At 39.4% G+C, this 12002-nt stretch overlaps 1 protein-coding gene across 2 annotated transcripts in view; it reads left to right on the forward strand.

The window, feature by feature from the left end:
• Positions 1-9277, forward strand: part of CNTN4 (contactin 4) — a 141228-nt gene extending 131951 nt beyond the window's left edge. For both annotated transcript variants that reach the window (XM_008583385.1, XM_008583384.1), the window contains 2 exons: positions 6623-6791; positions 8089-9277. In XM_008583385.1, coding sequence (XP_008581607.1) covers positions 6623-6791; positions 8089-8189 — 270 coding nt within the window. In that variant the 3' untranslated portion in view covers positions 8190-9277. The remainder of the gene's footprint in view (positions 1-6622; positions 6792-8088) is intronic.
• Positions 9278-12002: the final 2725 nt, after the last annotated feature.

Here is a 12002-nt window from a genome sequence, read left to right on the forward strand (position 1 = left end):
CAGCCAAGGATGCATTCACTATGGTTGTATTAGAATGGAGATCTCACTTCCTGAACTCCTAAATCATTAACCTCTTAGTGTGAAATAATGTGAAAGACTTTATCTGATCCGTTTTTTCTATGACAAGAGACATGGGAATGGGTAAGTTGGATGATGAATGAGAGAAGAGTAGACTTTAAAAAAAGAGAGAGAAGAAAGCAAGAATGAAGACATACCTTTGCAACTTTGGAGTTCTGACCCAGGCTAACACTGCCTGACCACCTTGACCTTGATCATCACAGCAAAGAAAAAGTAGGTGTGAAGTGGACACAATTGATTCAGCCAAACCAAGGGAGAAAGTGGAAAAAAAGAGAGAGAGAAATTTTTTTTTCTCCCAGCTTCTAGTTATACCCATTAGAACAGGTAAAGAAAACACAATAAAAATGTAGAAAGCTTTAGGAGTCCCTGGAAAGCACACGAGTTCCACGGGTGAACCTTTAACTAGATTTCAAGCTCATTTTTAAGCTGGTGCTGAAATAAAATTGACAGGCTGGGAGCTACCTAAAGTATTTCTGGCAACCAGGCAAAATGTTAGCTCAGCAAGAGATCTTAGAGATCATCTAGTCAAACCCCTAATTTTACAGATGAGAAAACTGAATGAAGCCCATTGAATAAAGTGACTTGGAGTGCCCTCAGCTTTCTTAGGGGCAGAAATCAATATGCAAGCTGAAGTTTGCTTCAGTGAACTGTGTCCAAATGATTACAGGCATTTTTAGGAGAAAAATTGGATAACGATTATTATTTATTTGCCACTTCTTTGTCCTGCTCCCTTTCACAAAATCTCATATGATCTTGTCTTGGTAGCGCCTTTCCAAGAAGGCCTTTCTTCCATGTATTACCTCAACAGACACCTTTGCAGACATCTAGAAGCTTCCCTTGAGCAGCATAAAATCAGGCAAGGTGTGTAGTGGAACAGAGCAGGTCAAGACGAGCACAAGGGCATTTGATCTCCCAGAAGAGATCTGCTGTGCTTGGTATAGGATTTGGTGAAACTACTTTTATTTCTATAGAAACAGAATGAAACACTGGAACAAATTAAAACTGAAGAGCACAGAACCGTTTCAGATCTGAGTAGCAGACTAGATGATTATTTAAGCCATGGATTTAGACATTTTTTCCAAATATGTTTTTTTTGTGTTGGGTCATTACATATTCTAGATCTAGACCATACCTATGAAAAATATAGTGACACCTCATGTTGGGAATTTTATGTCTAAAGAAGCATCACTGATGAGTTCTTGTTGAGTATGTGAAATGCTTCAGAAACCACCTGTGGTTACAGTAGAGGAAAGACAGGGAGTAACAGATTAGACCATATGATAGGAAAGGACACTTCCTGAGTTCTTAATTTCCAACTCAATCACTTCTCTTCTTTTTAGGGCTGGGACTGGAGGAGCCAGACTCCCTACATCTCTTCAGTTATATCCCAAAGAATCTCACTGTAACTAGTCACAGATATTGAATTGTTAAATATATATGTGAATGTCTGAGGATGTATAATCTAAATATATAGGTATATATATCTGGGACCTCCCATAATATCTCAGGAAAGTCTTCCTGATGTCATTTTTAGGGATAAGATTATAGGCTAAATAAAATGTGGATCTGATTTCAATGGAAAAGTTGATCTTTGATAGAGAATTTGACTGAAAAATAGCTACCATTTATATCAGACTTACTCCTTTCAAAATTTACTTTTCCTCCTAAATACTGAAGGTGTGGGTTTATTTTTGCTTTTTTACTAAGTTGTCTAGATTCGAGAGATCTTTGCTTAGGTAGACAGTCTCAACAAGAAGTTGACTTTAGAAAGTTTGAAGCTCAGGATATTCTGTCAGTGCAAATCCTCAAGCTACTTTGTGACACCAAAGCTAAAAGGAGAACATCTGGTCTCAGTATCACAAACTAAACTGCCTCCAGAGCCAGGCAGATAACATAAATGAGTGATGTTGACTTAGTTCATTCGACAGATACTATAAATATATGTGCTAAGCACTGTTCCAATTCATCTTAACTTCATAATAACGTGAGAAGTAGCTCCAATTCTACAGATGAAGGATGATGGTGCAGAGTTTAGCAACTGGCCTAAGTCACAACAGCTAATATGCTGAAATACTACAAATATATGTGCTAAGCACTGTTCCAATTCATCTTAACTTCATAATAACCCGAGAAGTAGCTCCAATTCTATAGATGAAGGATGATGGTGCAGAGTTTAGCAACTGGCCTAAGTCACAACAGCTAATATGCTGAAGACCTGGGATCTGAATATAGCAGTGTGGATCCAGACTTGCATCTTTCAGCCACTTGGTTATTCTGCCTGCTAACAATAAACAAATATAGCAAGTGGTAGTAAAGTACCACAAAGAAAAATAAATCAGAGTGAGGGGAATACAGAGAGCCATGGGGAAGACAGAAGAGACTTATTATTTTATGTAAAGGCTGAGGAAAGCTACTTTCAAGAGGTGGCATTTCAGTTGAGTCTTGAAAGAAAGGAATGAGAAGGGCAGCTCTCTGGGAAAGAGATTTCCAAGCACAGCAAACAGGAGGTGCAAAGGTCCTGTGGTGGGCACACACTAAGGTAACAAAACAAGCAATATTGGGGACTAGGACAAACTGCAGAGTTTGTGACTCTCCAGAATGGGCAGTGGTTCTTCAGCTCCAGCCGGTTTTTACCAGACAAGAATGTAGACTAGTGTCTTAATCTGTTTCGTGCTGCTATAACAGAGTACCCGAGACTGGGTGATTTGTAATAAGCAGAAATGTATTAGCTCACAGTTCTGGAGACTGGAAAGTCCTATATCAAGGTGTCAGCATGTAACCAGAGCCTCCTTGCTGTGTCATCACATGGCAAAAGCCAAAGGGTGAGAGGAGGAAAAGAGTGCGGAACCTGCCCTTTTGTAGCAGCACTATCACCTCTTAGAGGTCCCACCTCTTAATATTGTTACAATGGCAGAAGTCCTATATCAAGGTGTCAGCATGTAACCAGAGCCTCCTTGCTGTGTCATCACATGGCAAAAGCCAAAGGGTGAGAGGAGGAAAAGAGTGTGGAACCTTCCCTTTTGTAGCAGCACTATCACCTCTTAGAGGTCCCACCTCTTAATATTGTTACAATGGCAATTAAATTTCAACATGAGTTTTAGAGGGGACACGTATTAAACCATAGCAATTACTGTGGCCATATCCTCCAGTTTTTCAATGGAACCCAAACCTTTTTCATGTGTAATTTCTCAGTTTTCAATACTGATATCTAACTAAAAAAAAAAAAATTTAAACACTGTGAGGACCAAACATATAATATATGCAGACTGGATATGATGCACAGGCTACCAGTTTTCTACTGTCTAACCCACTTGTTTTGCATTCATGAAGACAAAGACCAGAAAGGGCAAGCAATTTGTCCACAGCCACACAGGTGGTGGCCAAGCTGGTCTTAAGAATCCGGGCTCTGGAGCCAAACTGCCTGGGCTTGAATACAGGGGTCACCGTGGGACCCTGGGCAACTGCTTAACATCTCCAGATCTCAAGTTCTCACCTTTGAAATCAGAATAATAATCGTGCCTACCTCAAGAGGTAATCCTTGTAAGCATTTAGAACATGCAGCATTCAGACACTCAGTAATGGAAACAGTCAATAGTGTTTGCTGCTATTATCATTATTCCCACCGATTTGTTCTTTCTCCTTGTCTTCTGGATTATATCAAATGCAAGCACAGCCTTCAAGTCAATCAGCTGGAGCAAGTGTTTGGTGTAAATAAAGGTTTCACAGGACTTTATTTAGATTCCACTGCAGTCCCTAATATTACAAGACTGATAAGCAGTGCTGATAAAAGGGCAGCTTTTTTCCTGGAAGTGTGTCTTTTGGATTTATATTTGAAACTAGTTGAATTCTCCGAGCTCTTGCAAGGACCAGAGGTAAATCAAAGAAGCAATTTATTCCTCAAAGCCAGATGTGACCTTGCATCCCATCAGCCAGCCCATTCTCCTGGAGGGCTGTGATGAGAAGCTTTGGCACTCCTGAATGTGCCTGAGGATTTATTTGAGCCTAATCAGTAGCAAAGGGATGCTGAATCTGATACAACTTATGTTCCAGAGGGGGAAGGGGGGGCGCTTATGAATCTTTCCACCATACGGAAATTGTGTTTTCCATCTTGTATGAGAGAGACATAAATTAAGGTGATGAACTGCCAGTAAACAAATAGGATTTAAGCCATTTTAAGGGAATTTTATGAATTTCACTTGTGTTTGGTTTTGCCTTCAGGTAGAAGAATGACCTTGTGTCTCTAACCTCAGCAGGTCAGACTTTATAGGGGGTCTTAATAGAAGGATGAGCTAATCTTGTAGTTCTCAGAGTACTGACATTAGCTGGGAACTTGTTAGAAATGCAAATTTTCAGGTCCCACCCCAGACCTGCCCAATCAGAAACTCTGGGAGTGGGGCCCAACAATCCATGTTTTTAACACGTTCTCCAGGTGATTCTGATGCACGGTCACATTAGAAAGCCACTAATCTAATGCATGATTCCCATCCCATATTATTACCTGAAGATTGTTTTGTGGGGGTTTTTTGTTTTTGTTTTTTTTAAAAGTACCACAGCCTGGACCCCATCTCCATAGAGTCTTACTAGGCAGGCTGGACTGGAACTGGAGCAAGATTTCTCAGCCTCCTCATTGTTGACACTTTGCTCTAGTTAATTCTTTGTTGTGGGGCTGTTCTCTGCATTGTAGGATGGTCTGCAGCAACCCTGGTCCCTACCGACTACATTAGAAGCATTTGTTGTAACAACCAAAAATGTCTGCAGACATTGCTAAATACCTCCCTGTAGGGCAAAGTTGCTCCCCCACCTCCCACCCTTGTTGAGAACCACTGGGCTAGAGCATCAGTATTTTACAAGTGCCCCATGTGATTCTAACATGCAGCCAGGGCTGGTGTCTTAGTCCTTTTTGTGTTGGTGTAACAGAATACTACAGGCTGGGTAATTTATAAAGAAATTTATTTCTCATAGTTCTGGAAGTTGGGAAGTCCTGTATCAAGGTGCTAGCATCTGGCGAGGACTTTCTTTCTATGTCATCCCATCGTGGAAGAGATAAGGAACCCACTCCTGCAGTGATATTAATCCATTCATGAGGGCAGAGCCCTCCTGACCTAATCACCTCTTAAAGGTCCCACTTCTCAGTGCTTTTGCATTGGGGATTAAGTTTCCAACACATGAACTTTGGGGGACGCATTCAAACCACAACACAATTACCCCAAGTGGTTCTGACATACGTCTGGGACTGAGAACCACTGATTTCATCCAACTCTGCCTTTTTAATTGCCAGGGGAAAGAGGGTGAGCTATAGTTGTTTAAGAGTGTGGATTGTGGATTTAGGCATCCTCATCCTGCCAGTCACCAGCTCTGTGACATCTCTGGGCCTCAGTTTCTTTATCTGTAGAAAGGAGTATTATTAAACATGGTGGTGATAAAGTGCCTGTAAGCATCAGAAAGTGTTTGTGAGGTAGTTATCATCACACTCCTTGTATCTAGAAAGGTAGATGGACTTTTCCAGGCCTTTATGTTTTGTTCTGATTCAAGTTGATACCCATGAGAGCAGGCAGTCTCAGGCAGGTGAATATGTTTTCAGGAGAGCTAGTTGGCACCTCATCAAATAAATCACAACCCAAACTCAGAACCCAGTGGGGGTCAAGAAGGGAAACAAAGACATGAGTGGAACTGCTGCAAGCTACAGACACTCCTGGAGTGGCAGTGATTGCCTCTTTTCTACATAGCCCCTCAAAAAGGGGTCCCATTGGGATGGAAAGGGGGATTACTGCCCTTGCCTTTCAGAGATCTCGCTGTGCTAAAATGCTCTCTCCAAAAGACTCATGAACATAACATATTGGGCCTGCTTTGTGCTTCTAACCTTTGCCAAGTATGTTTCGATCTCTTATGCCCTTTAAGCCCTCTTAGGTGGTATTTCTTACATGCTTTCTTCAAGCCAGGCCCTTCTCTAGTCAATCCTTGTGCAATCTTGAAAATACTCCAGAAGGTGGGTATTATTGTTTCATTTTACAGACGAGGAAAGTGAGGCTCAGAGAAGTGAAGTAAGTGGCTCACGGTCACACATGGCCAAGTCTATTCTGATGCCAAAGCCATTGATATGTAACTGACACTATACATTCATTTTACAGACGAGGAAAGTGAGGCTCAGAGAAGTGAAGTAAGTGGCTCACAGTCACACATGGCCAAGTCTATTCTGATGCCAAAGCCATTGATATGTAACTGACACTATACATCCTTAAGGAGGTATTTATTTTTCCCATCATTCCCGGAGTGTCAACTGAGCCTGGGAGCGGTTAGCCACACAGCATTTTGGCAGAATCATGCTTCCCCACCCCCCACTGCAGTAACCTTTAAAGTCTTTCCTCAGAATGAAATGGTAGCTGCAAACATTCCCTTTACTATAAATGAGCCATCCAAATGCTAGTGGGCAGCCAGACAGCGTTCCTACATCTCGCTGGTGCCTGGAGGTGAAAACAAACGAATGCTCCATCTCTGGGGCCTTTGTGAGGACAGCAGGTGATACCTGTTCTTTCTGTATTGGCAGGTCTTGTACAGATGGAATAGACAAAGCAGCACATCTGTCATTGAAACAAATAAAACATCGGTGGAGCTTTCTTTGCCTTTCGATGAAGATTATATAATTGAAATTAAGCCATTCAGCGATGGAGGAGACGGCAGCAGCAGCGAACAAATTCGAATTCCAAAGATATCAAGTAAGAAGTTCTCTTTTTCTCCCTCTCCCCCCTATTATAGTAAAGAACCCTCCAAGGAATCTTAATTTTATCTACAAAATTTGGATGCCTCAAATCAAAAGAGAAAAAAATGTCGTTGGTTATTTCACCCTTCTTCTGTGCCTTTTGTTTAGGTGGGATTGAATAAGCATTTATTAATACTAAATAGAAAAGGACTTCAGTTGAGAAACTGAGGCTCTGTAGAGCCGTGCTCCAGAACTCAGGGGTGATTTATCAGTGTTTCTAGAAGGAGCTTATGTTTACTGCATCTTTTTTGTATACAAACACTAAAGGCATTTTTGTCTTTAAAAAAACAAGAGGAATTGGATTCTAAACCTTATCAAACAAATGTCCTAACTTCTGTTGAAAGGGAGCCAGATTTATGGTAAGATGTGGAACTAATCTCCAGGCCACAAAAACACAAGATTGGGGTTTATTTGGGGGTTTATTTATCTCACTTTGTTAAAAATCTGACTTCATGCTTTCTTATCATTACAAAGATTCTATTTTTTATTTTTTAGGATGACTGATGATTCTTGGTTTTGTTGACTACAAGAACATATACTAAGCAGTTGTATTGGTGTAGTGATTAGATGGTAAAGAAGTGACTGAAAGCAAAACATGATCTCTTCCCTCAGGAGATTTTTCATTATGTTAGTCAAGGAGATCTTACAATCTTGAAGAAACCCTTACTAATAAAAATGTAAGACCCATAAGAAAAAGTTTTAAAAAAGGGTTGAGATTATTTTGTTTAGAGAAGAGGGGTATATTTAGACAAACATGGGTGTGAATTTTAGTTCAGCCGTTTACTGAGTGATCTTAGACACGTTACCTTACTTCTCTGGGCCCCAATCTCCTCATCTGTTCAATGGAGTAATCACACCTGGTCCTCATCTGGTTTTTGTAACGTTTAAGTGTCATACTGGTCTATGCCTGGCACAAAGGTAGAGTTCAAAAGAGAGTAGCAGTTTCCATTTTGTTGCATCATTGATATATCATAATATTTATGAGTATTTTTACTAGTAATACTGAAGTTTCTTCTCACATTAGAGGTGGACATCCTCGTTTTACAAACGCTTAAATGGAGGCACAGGGATGTCCTGTAACCAGCTCCCCATCTCAAAGCTTGGAAGTCATAGAACTGACATTAAAAAGTTGCTGAGATTAATCATTTGTACTAGAACCCAGCTAGTTCTGCTGTTTTGAAAAGCCCTGTGTCCTCTGTTCCCTTTGTAGCTAGGGTGAAGCCACTTTGAGTGAATTTGTTCTGTCTTTTCAGATGCCTACGCAAGAGGATCCGGGGCTTCCACTTCAAACGCGTGCACGCTGTCAGCCATCAGTACGATAATGATTTCCCTCACAGCTAGGTCCAGTTTATGACAAAAGTGATCGAAAGGACTCACTGTTTATAATATAAGCAACATTTAGCTAATTGTTTTGAAGACACCCAGTACTAAGTAATATTGTTGTTCAAGTACATCTTATTACTGGAAAAAAAATGTTTTTTGCTTCTTTAGGAATGGCATTATACAGTACTTCCTCAAAGCAAATCTAGCTTTGTCTGAAGTTTCTTTGGAAACTCTGCAATGCACTGAAGACATCTGTAATATGATGTTACCAAAGCAGTTTACATATGTCCTTATATGCATATTTTTATTATATATTTAGTGTTTTATAGAATTTTTTAAAGTTAACATATAATGTAGATATTAATTTTTTCCTCTGCTATAAAATGCTATGGGCAACACAATCATACAATTATGATTTGAAAATATTTCCCTTGAAGACAGAGTGAGTCTTGGTAAATAAATTGCAAATTACTTGTACAGTTTTACAAGGATCTAGAGGCAAAACCGCTGAAGACTTGGTCTACAACTCAAGGCTGCTGTATGTAAATTACTCTTTGAATGATGAATGCATTGAATCAAGTCCTTTTGACATGTACAATATGTTTTCCCACCCTGTTGTGAGTGTTGTTTTCAACGCAACTCAAGATGGTTTCAGGAATGGCTGCAATCTCAAAAGCTAAACTTACTGTCCAAGAGGTACTTTGTGCAATATTCTCACCCCTGAATTTAGCATTGTACGGTAAGACTTTCTTTTCACTCAACTAAGTTAGCATTGTCTTTGTAGTAGCATTATCTTAGACATTAAATTTGAACTTACATATCCTGTAGTAACATAGACCAAAAGTTACTATAGTCAACCAAGTCTTTCAAAGGATAAAAGATAATTTTACTATCTTTAAATGTATCTGTTTTAAATGTAAATTTTTTAAAACAGTAATTCTGTCAATGGATTCATAATTTCTTTAAAAAATTTCTTATATGTAATATGTGTATCTCTGTAATAATAGAGCCCTTCTTTTGAATCGAAGTTACATATGGGGTTTGGAAGATTTCTCCTATTTCAGCAAATAGTTGCACAAAGAATTTTTCATATGACTCTATAAAAGACCTTTAGTACAATTGTATGGTATCTTGATGATTCTCCTGTTTTGCAATAGGTAGCCTAGTTGCTTTACAAGCTTTACCTTCTAATTCTTAAAATCACACACTGGAAAATGACAATATCAACAAAACTACATTCTTATGAAAAGAACTATTTGTTATGATGGGGGAGGTTTTGTAAGCTGACACTAGTGGAACAGAAATATAAAAGGCAATGAATTTTTCTATAAAAATTTTCACATGTAAACAAGCTGCCACCTTTTCTTCTTTCGCGAAGAACTCAAATTTGCCTGTAATTTTTCATTTTTGCTTACAAACAGTATATCTTTTCAACCTTCTAGCTATATTTATCCAATAAAGTTACAATCAGGATTCCACTTGTGTAAAAATTAGGGTGGTAACCAGAAAAAATATTGTCAGTATTTCAAGCTGTGTTCCTTTCTTAGTTTGATATGGTTATTTCTATGTTAAAATAAAATACAATTTAAAATCATACACAAAAAAATCAACAAAATAATAAAATGAATGAAAAAATGACACGCCAGGTAGTTCCCAACCCCAGTGTAAATGATATTTACCAGTGATCTAGCATATGTAATCTTTCTTCTATGTTAAAATAAAATACAATTTAAAATCATACACAAAAAAATCAACAAAATAATAAAATGAATGAAAAAATGACACCCCAGGTAGTTCCCAACCCCAGTGTAAATGATATTTACCAGTGATCTAGCATATGTAATCTTTTTTAAAGGTATTGTTAATAAATATTCTGTCGTTTGTAAAGATACTTGTCTTTCGGAAGCATTTTTCCTGCCTGCCTGTCAGGGAATTTGTTAGCTTACCCTTGTGCTAGTTATAATTTGGGATTGTAGAGGGACTCAAGAGTCTCTGGCCATGACCCAAAGCTAGACCACCCAGAGCTATTTCTTTGGAATTGACAACCCTGAAGATACTATTTAAAATTCTCTTTGGAAGTAGAGAGAGTGAAAATCCACAAATAAATGCCCTGAAGATCAGACTTGAATATTTTCTCTTATTTAGCTTAGTCTTTTGTATATTGAATCTAAGTATAGCTGTTGCTTCCCCCACCTCGTTTGCTAAAAGGATAAAACCTAAACTTCAGCATTTAAGGCCCTTCTTAATCTAAAACAATCTAACTTTTTATTCAGCTGCATTGAACCCTCCCTGGCCTCTGAACACTGCTTGCTTACGGTCTCACCTCCGTGCCTTCTGGTCTTATGGCTGCCCCTTCCTGAAATGCCCTCTCCCCCCTCTTCCCTCCCACCCTGATCCCAACTGTCCTAGGGTAGCTCCAGCCCCAGCTCATCTGTGACGTCTTCCCACACTTTAGTCCTTTGTGATGTTGTTCCTCTAAATTAGCTGCAACCCCTGTCAATACCATTAATTTAGTAATTAATCAGGTACTACTTTTGGAAATCTCTTGTACTGTTTTCTTGCATTTTAACTCCTGTATTGTTACTTACTTTTCCTTGTATGTATGCCTTTTCTTCCCAACTAGATTGTAAGCTCCTTGAGAGCAGGGACTTTGATCTTATCTTCCATGTACTCTCCATAGTGCCTAGCACAGTGCCTTGCAATAAATACTCATTGATTAATTGATTGAAGGGGTCTTTGAAGTAGCATTTTGCATCAGTTGCCCGCCTGTGTGCCATAGCAAACCAACCAGGGAAGAGACTGCATCACTACCTTTGTGATGTGCTGGAAAGTGTTATACAGCCTGCTTCTAACTTTATGCCTTGAAGAACTCTTTTAAACTCTCAACTTCATCATCTAATAAATGAGGCCCCAAATTAGCTGAGTGTGACTGAGCTGCAGATATTTTAGAGAGTGCTCCATTGGCACCTTCACCCAAATTTGTCTCAATTGTTGGCTTCCGTAGTTGTCACAAGTAGAGTTCACTGGTTGCAAGCAACAGTAACAACTTTGGCTAACTTGAGCAAACAGAAAAGAATTGATTAGAATGACATAGGTTAGATTACTTGAGCCAAGGAAACAATGAAGGATCAAGACTTGGTGAGAATGAAAACCAGGCCACTCTGAGGGTCTAGACTGTAGGGGCTTTGGAAAGTCTTTTGGGGGTGCTGACATGGGGACGAATCAGCTTTGTTTCCAATTTTGATGCCACTCTGATCAATGTCCAATGTCCTGGGAAAGTGTCTGATCAGTACAATTTAGGACACACAGCAACAGCACTTAGATTACACTAAACCTGCACTCATAAGGGAGGGATAGTTTGTTAAAGGAAAATTGAAAGGATGTTTCCAGAGGTGGGAGAATAGATGCTGGGAATCTAAGCAACAGACTTTCTATTAGTAGCCAGTCAAGAAGACTTTCCCAGGCCCTAGGCTCAATAAATACACTCAGGTGGGAAGTATTGCTGCTTGAGATTTTTGCTGAAGGAGGAGCACTAGGAAAATTTGCTTTGTTTACTTAACCTTTTCAAGTGCTTACCCTTACCCTCTTTTAGTGTGTGCAATCCACCTGTGATTTAACTGTATAAAAGGAAATTCTATCCTGCCAGATAATTGGATTCTCTCAGTGTACTGAGTTTTTATAGAGTCCACACAGGCTATGTACAAAGCAGCACTTCTCCATGGGGACAAAGACACGGATGGTAAACTTCATTTTTAAGGTAAGCTCTGAATTCTTTCAGCCGGGGAGGTGGGAGGTACCATGAGCTTTTATCTTAAGAAAGAATGATTGAGTTATTCCCACCATC

Source organism: Galeopterus variegatus, unplaced genomic scaffold (assembly GCF_000696425.1).
Source record: "Galeopterus variegatus unplaced genomic scaffold, G_variegatus-3.0.2 Scaffold2899, whole genome shotgun sequence".
NCBI classification, from domain to species: domain Eukaryota; kingdom Metazoa; phylum Chordata; class Mammalia; order Dermoptera; family Cynocephalidae; genus Galeopterus; species Galeopterus variegatus.